The sequence below is a fragment of the Penicillium argentinense genome (genome assembly GCF_028826775.1).
Source record: "Penicillium argentinense strain IBT 30761 chromosome Unknown utg000009l_segment0_segment0, whole genome shotgun sequence".
NCBI lineage: Eukaryota > Fungi > Ascomycota > Eurotiomycetes > Eurotiales > Aspergillaceae > Penicillium > Penicillium argentinense.
In genome coordinates this window covers 3,377,881-3,393,026 of record NW_026622668.1, presented here as the reverse complement: position 1 = coordinate 3,393,026, position 15,146 = coordinate 3,377,881, and the positions used below count along the sequence as shown (strand labels likewise).

The window sequence follows — 15,146 nt, the reverse complement described above, 5'->3', positions numbered from 1 at the left end:
TGCGTTGAAGACATCAAAATGTCTTCACTCACTGCCGCGCTTCACGCTTAGTCGGATAGTAGAACCTGCACATGCCAACACCACGAGTGTGTGGCACCTAGCTACATTATTTGACACAGTATCCATAACTCTCATACAAACCATCCAGCAACGTAACAATACTTAAGACGCGTAGTTTTCAAAAGGAGAGACCATGGTATTCATTATAGCGAAGCCGGACGATACAAATGCTGGCGAAAGCTTCAATATCACGAAAATACACCCAGACTGAAGAATTGTGCAGGTTCGAAAGAAAAGGGAAAAAAAGAAGCACGATACATATGTGACGGAAAAAACCCGGATTCGCCCAATAATATCAATTGAATTCTACCAAGGTCACGTTAAGAAAAAGGCCACAGTAAACCCGCTTTTATAGGAAAGGTCGTTAAATCGTTTCCCAACCACCGTTGTTGATCTCCGATTCCAGCTTCCGACTTATTGTAGCAGGAATACCATGGGACAGCCAAACGTCGCGAAGAAGCTTGTCGTATCGCTTTTGGTTGAGGATCAGTTGGCGGTTTCGGCGAAGACCGGGATCAACTTCACCGTGACGGTCCATGTAGGGGGCTGTGTGCCAGGAGCCGTTCTGGTTGTGGAGGTAGAGAACTGTACACTTGCGGATATTGATGAAAAGTCCGATGTTCTTGCCACACCTAGAATAGACAGGCTGTTAAATTTCATGAAGTATTAGATTTAGGGGTAAGAAAGACATACTTCTGGAGATGCTGGTTGCAGCCGCCCAGCTTATTGTGCATACAGCAAACTGCCTGTGAGCAAAATATGTCTCCGCAGAAAAGACAAATGCTTGGGTCGCTGAGTTCCTTCTTTGAGTTTGGACAGCGACGACGGTTCGCTTCCTCGATCAGGCTGTCGAAGTACTTTGGAAGACCGACCAGCTCGAAGATGGCCGGGTGTGGAAGGCTAGGCCAGAGGCGGTGGTCTTCGAAACGGATTCCAGAACGCGATGCGTTCCAGTGGAAGATCCAGCCCGAGATGATGGCATCGAACTCGTTGTTGCTGCTCCTCGCAGGGTTGACAGACATGAAGATCTCGTCCAGGGTAGGGAGGTGCAGGGCCTTCGTGAGTCGATCCAGCTCCGACGCACCCATATCACTGAAGCCGGTGTTGGGGAAGTCAACACCGTGCTGGACGTGGAGCAGGATGACAGACTTGCGCAAGAAAGTGAGTGCATAGCTAGAAACCAGGCGCCGCAGAGCGATGATAATGTTTGGAGGCGCGGGTTCCTCGCCAGCCTTCACGTAGCCACTCTCTGCCGGGAAAGATGATCCCTCGGCGCGTCCAACCGAGTTTGCCTTGAGCTCTGCCACGATGGAATCAAAGAAATGCCGTGTAGTAGCATAACATTCGTCCGAAATGTCAGAGCCAGGAGTTTCCTTGTCTCCTTGCTGTAGAACTTCTTCCTTCAACCCAAGAGGCCACAGGATAAAAGTGACTGCCACCTTGACGACCTCGGCCACATAGCACATCTGGATGAGATGGCGAACATCAATGCGGAGGACAGGAAGCAGAGAAAGCGAGCTTTCGGCCAGGAACACAAATGTATCCATGGCGAGCAGGGGTTCGATGTTCCTAACATCGTTCAAGAGAGGAGTACCGTTGAGAGACGGGTATCCAACAAGCAACTGGCAAATCTTCTGTCGGTGCATTTCCTGGAACTCATTGCTTGGGCGACTCTTTTGGGCATTGTTGGACGACACCCAGGCAACAGCAGCATATGTGACCGCGGTCTCGGCCAAAACACGCAAATGGGTCAACGTCAATGGGGGAATTTTCTCCAACAAGGTAGAACCGGGCTCTGATGGAACACCACGCTGGGCAATTTCAACCGCAGCAATGCTCAAACCGAAACTTCTGATCAGGGAATCTGTATGAGCCAACTCGTCTGTGTTGATGTTTTCGCTGGTGGTGTTGAATATTGAGTTGATTTGGTTCGTTTGTATGGTGCTCTTGAGACGCCGGAAGATTTTCATAAGCTCGAATATAGGACCATCGGCAGGACCTAAAGCCTGCTGGAGCGGGCTCGATGGCGCCATGTCTTCTGTACCAGGGAACAAGCCTGGCATAATGGCTCGGGTTGTCGAGGACAAGAAAGAGGGAACACCCCCGGGAAGAGACGAAGAAGCCACAAGCTGAGAGATCTTCGAGGAGAGAGGAGTGACCAGAGTTTTGGACAGGTAATCTTTAAAAAGTTCCGCATAAGGCTGTCGGTAAGCCTTGTCCTTCTCGATCATGATAACCGAGAGGTTCTCAGACTCATTCAAAGTTTGTTTCAGACCAGCCTTCATCCACTCTTCGAAGGATGTAGAAGAGTTGAGAGCACCTGGGTATGACTCTTCCTTGCCCTTCCAAACAATCGGCAGGAATGCGTTTCCGAGTGCCTTACACAACGGACAAACGAATTCCTTGAACTCAATCCTCTCAGGGTGCTGGCGGGCAATCTGCTGATTGTGCCGGCGCTGAGTGGCGCTGTTGTATGCATCGAAGCAAGAAAAGTGCATAATATGACCGCAACCGGTGGTTACAGGTCCGCGAAGCGTGCTCCGGGGGTTGAATCCCTTACTCAACCCGACCTTCTCGCTGATCACCTCCTTGCCAGCAGAATCCAGGCGCTTAATAGTAGTACGGTTTTCTCCAGCAACGCCAAATGGCCGAATTTCTTCGGCCGATCGGTCCAGACTTGATGGTGTCTTGAGGGCTTCACGGATCCGATCCGCATCCCGGATGTCGGTCTGTCGAAGAATAGTACTGTCTTGAATCATAGCGAAGGTACCGTAAAGACGCGAATCGGCAGTCTCCTCCTGACACCTTTCTTGACAGAGGATACATGTGCCGCTAGGGTACTTCCAGGTTTTGGTCTCGTGGGTAGCCTCATCCTCCTCGAGGTCGCTGAATTCATCCTCACCCCAGTCAATATCGCCCTGGCTGTTTAGGAAGTTCTGCTGCTGCTGCTGGAACTGTGCCATCACCTTGGCGTTTCTCTCCATAGCATTCTTCTTCTTCGCTTCTTTTTCGTTGTCAATGTCGATTGCGGGAGAGTTGGTGTCGATGCGATCGAATGGGAACTTGAGAGATGCAGTTGCGGCTGCGTAAGTACGTGGCCGCTTCTGCCAGAGCCGCTTGAGAATATGGCGAATTTTGGGGCCACAAGAGGAATACTCGCCTGTGACCGAGATCTTCTCTAGAAGACCAACAATGGTCAAGTTGCCAGCAGCGATCTCCCTGGCCTTGGAGAGAGCATGCAAGTTGAATGATTGGCCTTGCTCTATTTCTATGTTACTATCCTGGGAGTCATCCTCGAGCACAGAGGCTAGAATGAGATGCAGCAGGACTTGAAGGAAAGTTTCCACACGTGTTGGTGGGATCGAGGGCGTGCTTTGTTGAGAAATGAGAACGTATTCAAGACATTGGTGCACAATTTGCGCAAACAAGATAGTCCCAGTGAAGCGCGGAAGGTCGGAAAAGACACCAGAGGTGATGGGTCGGAGCTTGGGCTCAAATACAATGTCCGATGCATTCTTGCCTGTCTTCTTGGCCATCCACTCTCTGTAGATGGTCTCGGCTTCATCCCGCTGGTTCTTCGAGAAGTGTGTGCTGTAGGGATCCACAAGATCGAGATATTCCTCCTTGAGTTCAAACTTGCCGGAGTCGTTGAGACCCTCGGGCGGACGGAATTCAGTGACTTCCTCCAGAACGTCTTGAAACATGTCTGAGTCTTGCAACTTGTCGTTGAGGCGGGTGGAGAGGTCGGAGAAGGAAAGGGGTTTGAAGCACAATACATGCGCGATGTCACGACTGATCGTTTCCTTGGTCGTATGTGTACTATCGTCGATTGCCGACACTGACGTGCGATCAGTCAAAAGAATGACGAGCAAATGGACGAATTCCTCGGCGACATCAATGATCTGAGCATCTTCGTAGCCAGGTCGAGGCACGTAGTTACGCATCATCCAGTCAACCATGCCAAACCTATGGGCGATGGATGCGAGGACTCTGCTTGGATTGCAGGTAACCAGTGCGGTTTGCAACAGGAAGATATCTCGGTAATAGGCAAAGTTGCGGGAGGAAACGCCACGATACTGGGACATCTGGTGTCGAAGACTGAGACCATTACGAACCCACATACCGGCTTTCATCTGTGCAAGCCAGGCACAGACTCTGAGAGGGTAGTCAAACATTGTGAGGAGAAGGTCCTCAGTTCCGAGAGCCAAGATACTATCGTCAATATGCTCGCTGTTGGCAGCCTTGGCAGCGTGAAGCTGTTGTCTTGCAGTCTCGGCAGCTTCGAAGAGGGCGTTGCGCATAACCTCACTACTGATTCCGCGGCCGCACTCAATCAGCCACGACAGAGTGTAATGAAGCGCATGGTGGAAACTGATCGATCCCTTCTCAACGATGAACTCAACAACACGATGGCACGGGATCTGGCCAGAAGCACCAACTTCGAAATCGAAAGGCGGCAACGTCTTGAATCGAACCTCCTCTTTGATCTCTGCTTGGTCGAAGCGCTTGCGCTCCACACCTGCGGAATGAAGGACTGCAGTGACGGTGGTAGTCTTGATTGCACGCAGGAGATCCTGTCCATTGTCGGTTTCAGGGTTGCGGAAGGCTTCACAGAATTGTTGGCAGAGGCGGTTAATCTCCCGCATGAGAATAGAGGCGCTGATCCAGGCATCGGTCTCGTATTCGACATGCTCACCGACCGCACGCACATTGGGGCAGATGCCCTGTGAAAGTTTGACGAGATCAAGGAACTGTGGGAGATACTGCTCCTCAGTCCGAACTCGGTGCTGTACATATTCGGATTGGAGGAGATACCGGAGGTCGAGGAAGAAGTGATATAGACGCCTGTTCGTCACCGATCCAGCATCAAATGCCAAGGTTGCGTTGGGGTTGACGGCATGTGGCTCCTCAACCTGTCGGGTTGTCAAGAAAGTATAAAGAATGGACATAACCTTGGTGAGGAAATTTCCACGCATAACTATTTCCTCGGTAATAGATGGAGTGGTCAAAAGCTGGAGAGACAGATTGACAATAGAGTGATCAGGCTCCCGGTCTGCGATGAGGTACAATTGAGCAAGTGCTGTGTACAGTGCAGACAGGCGAAGACCCATGATGCGCTTGAATTGGGGAACATTGACGACAGTGCTGATATACAAGTCGCGAAGATCAGTACGAGTCTTCTTCCACAATCTCAGGTCATAGAGAACGAGCCAGTCAAGACGAGTACGCTGCCACAAGTCTTCATAAGGAGCAACCTTTTCGCCCGGCACCTGCATTGGAGGCCGGACTTGCCAGTGGCCCTGCGTGCCTCCAGGCTTGGGCCTGACCACATGTGCAGGGGTTCTTGGGATAGCGACATAGCTGTTGGGGTCGGTCTGCTGACTGCCTTGTTCACCAGAGGTTGCTTCATTTGATTGTTCCTGCTCGGCCGGGGCCGGTGTCGCTTCCCGTTCTTCCGAAACAGGTACAGGTGGTCGAGGGACTACACCAGTCATTTGGGCCAAAATTTGTTCGGCGAAGGCCAGGTCTGGATTGACGCCGTCCATATCCATATCTCCGTCCTCGTCCTCTGCATCTTGAAGGCGGGCAAGCTCCAGTTCCATATCGTCATCCTCGTCATCTGCATCATCATGAGCCTCGACATAGTCCTCGTCATCTTCGTCGGGGCCATTGTCATCATCGATATCCTCATCCACAGCCTCATTCACCTGGACCACAAATTGTCCGTGGTTTGGCAGGGAAAGAAGAACAGGCCGGCGTCGAGGATGTTCCGCAATCTCGTGGTCATCAATACCCTTCATACCAATATCTTCATTATAGCCACCACTTCCCTTCCTCCAGGGGCTAAGGAGCTCTTCACAGATAGCCTGGCGGAAGATTTCGTTGTCTTCGAGAATACTGCAGCCGGCAATATCCGCAAGCCACTCGACAATCGTGCCGCACATTTGCTCGCGGAATGTGTCGCGAGCGGAGCGCACAGTGACGGTGACCTTAATCTGTTCAATTACATTCGAAACACCCAGCAATTTTTGCAAGTCCTTTGAGTACTTGATGACACTGCGGCCGATATCGTTCGTTTCATGGGCTCGAGCTACGCCGAAGCTATCCCGCTCACGACACGCACGAGTGACCTGGTTCGAGACATCGCGGATGGTGTGTTTCTCGTCATTCCACAACAGAAGAGCGAACTCGGGTTCCTCCTCTTCCTGATCGCCAGCACCGTACCAAGAAGGACGGAGCCTCGATGCCTCTTCATCTGCCTTGATACCTTCGATAGTCTTTGGAAGACGCAATTGCTCGGGAGAGCACGAAATGACATCACAGAAATAATCCAGCACGCGAGAGATTGTTAGCCGAATCGTTGCCAGCAACTCAGATGGGAGTTCAATCTTTGCACGTTCTTTTTCCTTCTCATTGCCGCTGTCTGTATGGATCGCGCAGAAGAGCGGCAGGCGCCACGCCTCATCATCACCGCAGTCGCAGCAGCCGCAGTTACCAGACGAGAGCGAGATCTGATATTGGTGACCTGAGTGGTCGGACGAGTCGAAGCATCGGCTGCACAAAACGCACGTATCGTCGGAGGCGCACGTCAAGCAGCGGTAGGTGGCCTCGCCGGCTCGAAAGATGTGACCGCATCGCTTGCCCCGCGCTGCCTCGCTGTACTCTGCTCCTTCGCGGGCACCCTGCGACTCGGCCAGTTTCCATGCGCCCGTCGGTGCGCCGTCGGGGAACAAGTGGTGTATGAGCTCGTCGTTGTGTCCCACGAGCGACCGAAACAGAAGCTCTAGCAGGTCCCGCTCGGCCTGCGGTCCATATCGGTAGTTGTGCTGTTGTGGCAGTCGTAAAAGACCATCGCCGAGGATCCTCTCACATTCTGCGAGCATGTGCATGGCTTAAAGGCGAGCAGAGGTCGAGGAGGATGCGCCGCTCGGCTGACACAGGTGTAAAGGTCGGAGAGCCGTTGGCCCGGTAGACGGTAGTCTGAATCGAGCGTATTAAAATATCTGAGATGTGTGAAGTATCGTTCGCAAAGTATTTTCCACAGAACGGAGATCAGGAGAAAGTGATCGAACGGCTGCGCTGTGCTGCGCTGGAGTCGGTTTCGTCGGATGTTTCTTCGATCTTGCAGAGCGGACGATCGTAGTGGGGGAAGACAGGCGAGGTGTGGACCGATGAGGTCGACAGGCACGGGTCCAGCCTCTGAGCAATCACCTAGCTGGTTGCGAGAAACTGGAGGTGAATCTGGGCTTGGGGGAAAGTGGTTACAATTCGGGGGCGTGGAAGAGCGAGGAGATCGAACGAGCATTTTTGGCCATGACTATGACATCGACGGAGCGGTCTCCCCCAACGCCACAGCGGTCCACGCTACGGCCTAACAGCACACCCAACGCGGCTCGTCATGCAGAAAGCTACACAAGTAGTAATCAAATACAGATTTCCAATGTCTATCGCGTACAAGTCTGTAGCTGGAATAGGTAAAATCACAGGGTAGCAGCAAATCCCTTCCAAGTTTGCATTTCCGTCGCTTCCCCCTACGGTCTCTCGAGACCGCGGTAACCAGCACCATCGGTTTATATCACACTGAAAGTAGTTTACTCATCATCCTCCTCGGCGGCAGCAGCCAGGTACCGGGGCTTGATGTCCTTCCATTGGCGCTGTGTTGTGGGTTAGCCAGAGTTCTATGCGGAGTGGGCGATCTGCGTCGGGGCGATCAGGATGTGGGAGAAGGGCGAAAGTCACATACACCGGCGTTCCAGGAGTCCCAGACCTTGTTGGAGAAGGTGTCGAAGGAGCTGTTTGATTGTGATTCGGTCAGAATGTCGTTCTGCTTGAATGTGGAAGGGGGAAACCGAGGGTAACGCACATCTCAAAGGCGAAGGCACCGGCGAAGATGGTGGTCAGGAAGACCGCATTCTTGCGGATGATGGACCTGTAGATCGACAAATCGACGGTTAGAAGTGAACAAGGCAATTGCGACCATGCGGTCGGGGATGGTGGGAGACGTGCTGGTAGATAACGTTGGAGATCTGTCATGCGACGCCAGTTAGTTCCGAGTCAGAGCGTCGGGGGTCACTATCACAATTGGAGACGAGCGGGAGATCACTTACGCCGGCCATTGTGACGGAGAGGGCTGTGAGCACAGAAAAGTGGGAGAGCAACGGGGTGGTGAAGAGACGGAAGTTGCGAAGTTCGCGAGGACGAAAAGCTGCGGGAATTCCCGGCCCGCTGATTGGCCGCACCCTCCTCCGGGCATCCGTTTGCTCGAAGCCGCAATTGTTGTCTTTTCGCAATCTTCACCTTCGCCTGCGAAGCGACGAGTGACTGCCACCGCCCGGTACGACGCGCCAGTCGGACTCGACAATCGCACGGGGCCGCTCTCGTTCTGCGATATCCCTTCTACCTCGATAACTCCCATACCTTCTCGACTCTACTCCACTACACTGCCGACCGGAGTATACACCATGCCCACCAATTCCGGCATCACCACCGACGCCACAACCGGCCAGCGCTACATCCCCTCGTCAGTCCGCGCCGACGGCTCCACGCGCCGCGAGATCAAGGTCAAGCCTGGCTACAAACCCCCCGAGGACGTAGAGCTCTACAGGAACCGCGGTGCCGCTGCCTGGAAATCTCGTGGCCGTGGTGGGGTGCCGGGTGCGGAAACCGTGAGCAGCGGGGACGACAAGGAAAAGGCTGCTCAGAGTGCTACCAGCATCAAGAACGCCAAACGCCGTGAGGCCAAGCAGAAGGCCAAGGAGAACGAAGCGGCCGACAATGCCACTGAGAAGAAGGGCACCGACTCGGACAACTGGCGTGCGCAGGCGCCTGCCCCAACCCCGAAGAAGGATGAACAACCCGTCGAGGACCCCGTCGACGCCGAGGCCGAGAAAGAGAAGAAGGCTCGGAACTTGAAGAAGAAACTCCGCCAGGCACGCGACCTCAAAGAGAAGAAGACCCAGGGCGAGTCCCTGCTTCCCGAGCAGCTAGAGAAGGTCATCAAGATCCAGGAGCTTGTACGACAGCTCGATCTTCTCGGATTCGACTCCAATGGCGAGAAGAAAGAGAGTTCTGGTAAGGACATGGTCTGATCGGTCCGCTCTCACCATTTACGATGACCTCTGGGATCACGAACTACTCAGCATGCTACACTGGTGTTGCACATGACCAGCACCCCGGCAAACCTGCCACAGTGCGAGTGCCGCTTTCTGGCTAGCTTATGCTGCCGCTCTGCAGGTACCATTGGTATATGGGACACATGGCTCTCGACAAACTATCCCCGCTAACCTCGGACGATAGTTACAGTTTCGCAGCTTTTACTGTCTTTCGGTTTGTCCAGCACCTTGCTGCCGACCATGCCCCAACCCCATTTGCACGTGTCCAACCGTTGAAAGTGCAATTTCCCATGAGATGTTGCCTCAGTCTACCCGTGTACACAAACAAAGAAGCTTAGGAACCATCATGAAGCATGCTTGATTTCGTCGTCCCGACGAATGAAAGCCCGGGCGTTTTGAGGGTATTTTGCTTTTCTCTATCTCCAGCATTGAATGCGACTCTAGCCATTTCCGGGCCATAGGAATGCATATTCTTCTCACTATCTGTCTAATGTACACGCCCGTAGGGAAATTATCTGGCGAGAGATGGTTCGATTCATGATCTCATTTTCTGACCTGTGCTTCGAACATGCGCACCGGTGCCGTAGGAATACCACCTTGCAAGTCCCAGTCTTCCTGGTTAAAAGACGCCCATGGATTCGTCGGACTCTTCCAATTTTGTGGAGGGATCTTGTAGCCAATACCATATGTCGCGGCCATTATGCCCTGTCTCACACAGTCACCAACACCCACACCATTGTACCAATTACCGGCCAGAACAAGCCTCTGGTTGAAATCACGCTTGACGGCCTTGGAGAGCTCATACACGCGATCCAAGTGACCGACCTTGTATTGGGGAATGGCATTTTTCTGGAGGCGGCTTCGCGTAATAGCTGGAACATCAGTGATTCCAAGGTGTCGCTCGAGCATATTGCGTGCCATGCTGACAGCAGTGTCATGGTCGGGGTAGTCGCTTGGTTTAAAGTGGTCCCAGTAATGTCCGCCCATCATGACTGTCAGCTTGGTGCCGCGTACAGTATCCTGTGATACTTGCTTGGCCATTGTTGGGCAGGGCTTGTGCATAAAATCAGAAGCGTGTTCCATGGTTGCGTCTGCTTCGCCGAGTCCTTCGCTGGAATTGGAGGCGAAGATCACGCCGAGACCACATTCGGGATTCTGGTCGGCCGGGACTGATCGAGGGATGAGGTACCCGAAACCCTGCTCGGGAAGCAGGCTGGGATTCGAGTAGTAGAGATTGACTACCATGACAGTCGTTGCGTAGTCAAACGGCTTGAGCTGCTGGATGGTGTCGCTTGGGAGACGGTGGCTGGGGCTTTTTGCAGACACGGGGTGGTTAGTCGATGGAGGTGTCTCTTCAAGAACTTTTTTCAGAGCAGGGGCTGGAATCGCAGCAATGACATGATCATAAGATTTGCGATCGTTTGAAGTTGCGATCTGAGACTTGTGAGTTGGGATCAAGCAGATGAATGATCGCCGTGCATTAGCATAGGCGGGAAACTTACATCCATAGGTTTGTATTCATTCGGCTGGTATGATATTGTACGAATATCTACCCCCGTTCTGATTTCGACTTTATTTGATTTTTCCAAGGTGGAAGCGATTGCATCAGTGAGCTGCTGAGTTCCACATTTGAACGTGAAAGTGCTAGCTCCCCGAGTCAGAGGGACACTCCCCTTGAAGGGTCTCAGTCCCTCAACATCGTCGTTATCAACCATCTCCTGAATTCCCGCTGAGAAATTGGATGATTCCTGAGCCAGCATGTCGTCATGCAAAAGCGTGGCTCTGCGAGAGAATGCCTTCATGAACATTCCATACAGAACGCCGTTATACTCCAAGTCACGCATGGAGCCCAAGAGCATCTGTGCACTTAGTTGATCGATATCTCCCGCATAGATACCATGAAATACAGCTGAAACTAAATTATCTGCCACTTGGGAGTTAAAACGGCGCGAAATGAAGCTTGAAACGGACTCGTCTTTCTGCCACTCGTCTGGCACGCGCGTAGGTTTGGTGTGTTCAAAAAGCAGTGCTGGTAGTAACGGTTTCATTACTGGCTCTTTGAATGCTCGGAAGAAGTTGCGCAGGTTTTCCATGAGGCCAATGTCGGGTCGGGGTGAAGGTAGACGGACGAGGTGATCCGGATAGTAGATGTAACGGTTCAGCGCTGCGGGGCTGTTCTTTTGGGTAAAAATCATTTGATCGGCTATTCCTAGCAGCACGGCCTTGAAGTACAAGCGTTAGTTTCTAGCCATAGCATTCGCAGGTAAGGGACAGCTACCATTTCTAGCATGAAGCCTGATGTTGGAATTGACCATCGCAAAGTTCGCGGGCCATACTCGAATACCACATGGCCTCCATCCACTGGGATTTTCTCGGACTCCATCCAGCCACCAAGCCTTGTCGACTTTTCGTAGAGGGTAACTTGGGTGCATTTGGGGTCCCGCGCAAGCTTCCACGCAGCTGTCAAGCCGGTGATGCCACCTCCGACGACGGCGGCATGGTAAGCGCGTCGCTGACCACGAATGACGGTGGCCAGTGGTCTCTGCCCTAGTCGGAGCCCGTTAGGGATGCATGGCAATGGCATTTCGGCACTCAGGCCCAGCGGATCCCAGATTAGCCGGAATGGTGAAGTCTGGGGTAGATTCGGAGTCTCGAATATCGCAGGTCCGCATTCTTAATAAGCCGCGGCGGCGCCAGGTGGGTCCAACGCCGACAGGCAACTCCCCCAACTTCGGCAACTTCGGACTCCTGCATGGGCATGGACGATGGTCGCTTTTTGACATGACAGAGTCGTGTCCACTCAACTACTATACTGCACCCATCTGGAACAAAACCACCCAGCTTCAGGAGATGGGTCCTGGAAGTGGAACTGCATCTTTCGGACAGGTCCCAACAAGCAAATATAGCCAGCGCGAGCTATGATTGACTGAATACACTAGTCGTGTGGGGCCCTTGATAGGAAATATGTGATCCTGCAGCCGCACTCCGACCAATATCTCGAACCAATCTTGACACTCATTGAGCCCCCCTTGCTCCGGAATACGTGCAAACCCCAGTGTGTTTCTGGAGCAGATATGGGCGGCGTTCCCTTCAAGTCCAAGGGATGCAAAACATGTAAAAGACGCAAAATCAAGGTAAATCGGATCTGCGCCCCACGTCCGACATCCGTGCAGAATAGCTAAGCCCAGGGGGGGGGGTAGTGCGACCTCGGACGACCAGAATGTGGCCGGTGTATCAAGCGTGGTCTCGAGTGTGGGGGCTATGACAGAGAGAGAACTTTCATTCATTATGATACCGTTAACAACGTGGCGCCAGCTGAGCCGGAAAGCGCACATGTGCAATCCGATACCCGTGAACCAATTCAACATGTGGCTCTTCCAAAGCCTGTCGATACGCGTGCAGGCCATCGGACGCAATTATTCTCTTCATTCATGAGTGCCTATCTCCCTCTCAACACCGTGGGGTCTGAGGGCACGGATGTCTGGTACCATCTCATCACGAGGTTCGCTACTGTCCCCAGCAGAAGCGACACGACCTTGCTGGATAGAGCAATGTCTGCACTTACCTGTGTTGGCCTGGGACAAATAAAGCAAGACCAGCAGATGCTCTACCATGGAACTCAACTATACAACGCCGCAATACGACACATGTCGAGCCTGATACAACGCAATGTTCCCACTGAAGAACTCTTATATGCCACTGTGATTTTCCAAAGACTCGAGGTAATCTCCCTGCAACATCACTTGCATAGTAACGCTAACCATATAGCCATTTTTTTGCCATGCAGCCCTTATTTTCTCCCCTTGGTGTCGAGGCCTGGATTGCACATGCTGAAGGGACAAATGCTTTTTTGAGAAAATGCTACCGAGATGCACCAAACAACCCACTTGTTGCATCTATATACCAGCATCAACAAGTCCTTGGTGTGGTAAGTAACCCACTGCAGCATCTGTGAACAATATTTAACAATATCACCGCAGGCTGATCCTCTGGAATCCTCGCGAAGTCCCGGAAAGGGACCACAATCTCCCACATCAATCCGGGACAGACCCATCCGCGGAATCTTCGACATATTCACCGCATTCAAACCCATCCTTATCGCGTTCAAGCGGATCGACTCCTCTAGCTTCGAAGCATGTCAAACAATTCTCCAGGATTGCATCATCCACAAAGACAAGATCAACGCCTGGTGGACAACACAAAAACTCACCCTCGGCCCAGCACCAACCCCATACCCGAACTACAAATCAACATGTGCCAACATGCCCTCTACAGATAGCGTATTTGGTCCATCTTACGATTTCCCTTCACTCATGAGCGCACGCATACACGTGCTCTACTGGACCTCTCTATCTCTCATCTACCCGATGATCTACCAAGCCAAGAAACTCGCCATGGCACACACCCAACGCTCTATTTCGATCGACCCGCACACCGACCAAGACTACATGCTCTCATGGTTCTATGCAGACGAAGCCTGCCGGGGTATCCCCTACTGTCTCAATGACACGGAGAAAATATGGGGCGCGCAGAGTGTCATGTTTCCCATCGCTCAAGCGTCGCAGATCTATAGCAACATCCGATGGCGAGGGAAGTTCATGTGGTGTCAGGCTGCTTTCACTGCTATCGAGGGGCTTGGCTTTGGTCTCGCTGTTTGTCTCAGAGAGGCTGCTTTGAAACACTGGCTTCTCTCAAAAACTCCTGCCGGTGTCCCGGGTTGCACATTTCCTTTGTGCAATGAAATTCCTGTGCGAACAACACGCCCTGCGGGAACGACTGGCAGGGTAGTGCATTTAACTGGGCCCTGAAGTGGTCCTTCAGAGACCCCCATTGTTTTGATTATTTTGAGGTCATTGGGAACCCTGTACATTTACCCGATGATTTATAATGTATATAGTTAAGTTGAACGAATCCAAGCATCAGAGAACAGGTCACATACCGGTTAAAAGTATCAAGACGATCAAGCCTCTTGTGGTGGATACTTGGCTATCACGTAGAAGAATGATATCAACCCGGGTGAAAAAAAAAAAAAAAAAAAAAAAAAAAAAGGAAGGAAACCTGCCTTTCCCAAGACCAAAACTCGTGAGCTACCCACATCTCGGACTCTTTTTGGTTTCGGTGCTCAGTAGAATAGACGTGGTGCTGATGATAAAGTTTGACCACGAATAAATGTGTTCGGGGCTGTTCGACTTCTCGGGTTTCGGCATCGATCCGTTCGTAAAAAGAGGTTCTCACTGACGCTTGGCGTTCCTCCGATTCTTCCTCGTCTCACGCGCCTCTTCCAGTTGTTCCTTAGTAACCCAGTGGACTTGGCAAGTTTCCACCCTGTGTCCCTTCCCCCCGCAGTTCGTGCATGGCGGGAAACTGGCGCACTGGGTAGCAGAGTGACCGAACTGCTTGCAGTATCCGCAGGGACATTCGGGGCAGCTGCTCCCATTGAAGCCCACGATACCACAGGTGCCGCAGGTTCTCTTGTCTTCGTTAAAGACTGGCATGGCCTCGTATATGCTGGGCTGGGAGACGTCGAAGAGAGGAAAGAGTGATTCGGAGGTGAGATGAACCTTTGAGAGCGAGGATGTAGAAGGCCGATTTGAGTTGACTGGATGGCTTGCTTGTCGGTTGAAGATGAAGGGAGATTGGGATGTGAAGCGAAACTCGATAGCGGAGGCCTGAAAAAGAAGGCGGCAGCCATTGTAGGTTCTTGGAATCTTCGGGCTTTATCAGTCGGATTTCAGTCATCCACCATCTTTAGACAACACTAAACAATTCTACCAGGTGTGAATTTGGTGACTAACTTGACGCATGTTACTCTATTTCAAGTGTGTAAACATGATCGACATACTCTGGATGCAATCATGACTGCTGAGACTATTGTACGACTTTCTATTCTAAAAGGCCACATTGAAATCAATATAGCTATGAATTAATACTAGTTACTACCTAGGTAGAAGCCAGAGGCAAACTTCTAACAGA

General features: G+C 52.0%; 5 protein-coding genes across 5 annotated transcripts; 2 read left to right on the top strand and 3 right to left on the bottom strand.

Moving 5' to 3' along the window:
• Nucleotides 1-424: 424 nt before the first annotated feature.
• N7532_008852 (putative ubiquitin-protein ligase E3 component (UBR1)) lies at nucleotides 425-6,950 on the bottom strand (the record flags this gene model as incomplete). The annotated part of the gene is made up of 2 exons (XM_056621344.1): nucleotides 425-692; nucleotides 754-6,950. The coding sequence occupies 2 exons, from the start codon at nucleotides 6,948-6,950 to the stop codon at nucleotides 425-427; spliced, it is 6,465 nt and encodes a 2,154-aa protein (XP_056472150.1).
• Nucleotides 6,951-7,652: 702 nt separating this feature from the next.
• N7532_008851 (cytochrome b-c1 complex subunit 9) lies at nucleotides 7,653-8,177 on the bottom strand (the record flags this gene model as incomplete). The annotated part of the gene is made up of 5 exons (XM_056621343.1): nucleotides 7,653-7,715; nucleotides 7,805-7,853; nucleotides 7,925-7,990; nucleotides 8,068-8,087; nucleotides 8,169-8,177. 5 exons carry the CDS (start codon nucleotides 8,175-8,177, stop codon nucleotides 7,653-7,655), a joined length of 207 nt encoding a protein of 68 aa, XP_056472149.1.
• A 345-nt stretch (nucleotides 8,178-8,522) lies between these two features.
• Nucleotides 8,523-9,149, top strand: N7532_008850 (putative RNA binding protein Pym; the record flags this gene model as incomplete). The annotated part of the gene is made up of 1 exon (XM_056621342.1): nucleotides 8,523-9,149. The coding sequence occupies one exon, from the start codon at nucleotides 8,523-8,525 to the stop codon at nucleotides 9,147-9,149; it is 627 nt and encodes a 208-aa protein (XP_056472148.1).
• A 567-nt stretch (nucleotides 9,150-9,716) lies between these two features.
• Nucleotides 9,717-11,757, bottom strand: hem14 (oxygen-dependent protoporphyrinogen oxidase; the record flags this gene model as incomplete). Its single annotated transcript, XM_056621341.1, has 3 exons — nucleotides 9,717-10,607; nucleotides 10,676-11,395; nucleotides 11,452-11,757. 3 exons carry the CDS (start codon nucleotides 11,755-11,757, stop codon nucleotides 9,717-9,719), a joined length of 1,917 nt encoding a protein of 638 aa, XP_056472147.1.
• Nucleotides 11,758-12,604: 847 nt separating this feature from the next.
• Nucleotides 12,605-13,981, top strand: N7532_008848 (uncharacterized protein; the record flags this gene model as incomplete). Its single annotated transcript, XM_056621340.1, has 3 exons — nucleotides 12,605-12,895; nucleotides 12,961-13,101; nucleotides 13,154-13,981. 3 exons carry the CDS (start codon nucleotides 12,605-12,607, stop codon nucleotides 13,979-13,981), a joined length of 1,260 nt encoding a protein of 419 aa, XP_056472146.1.
• Nucleotides 13,982-15,146: the final 1,165 nt, after the last annotated feature.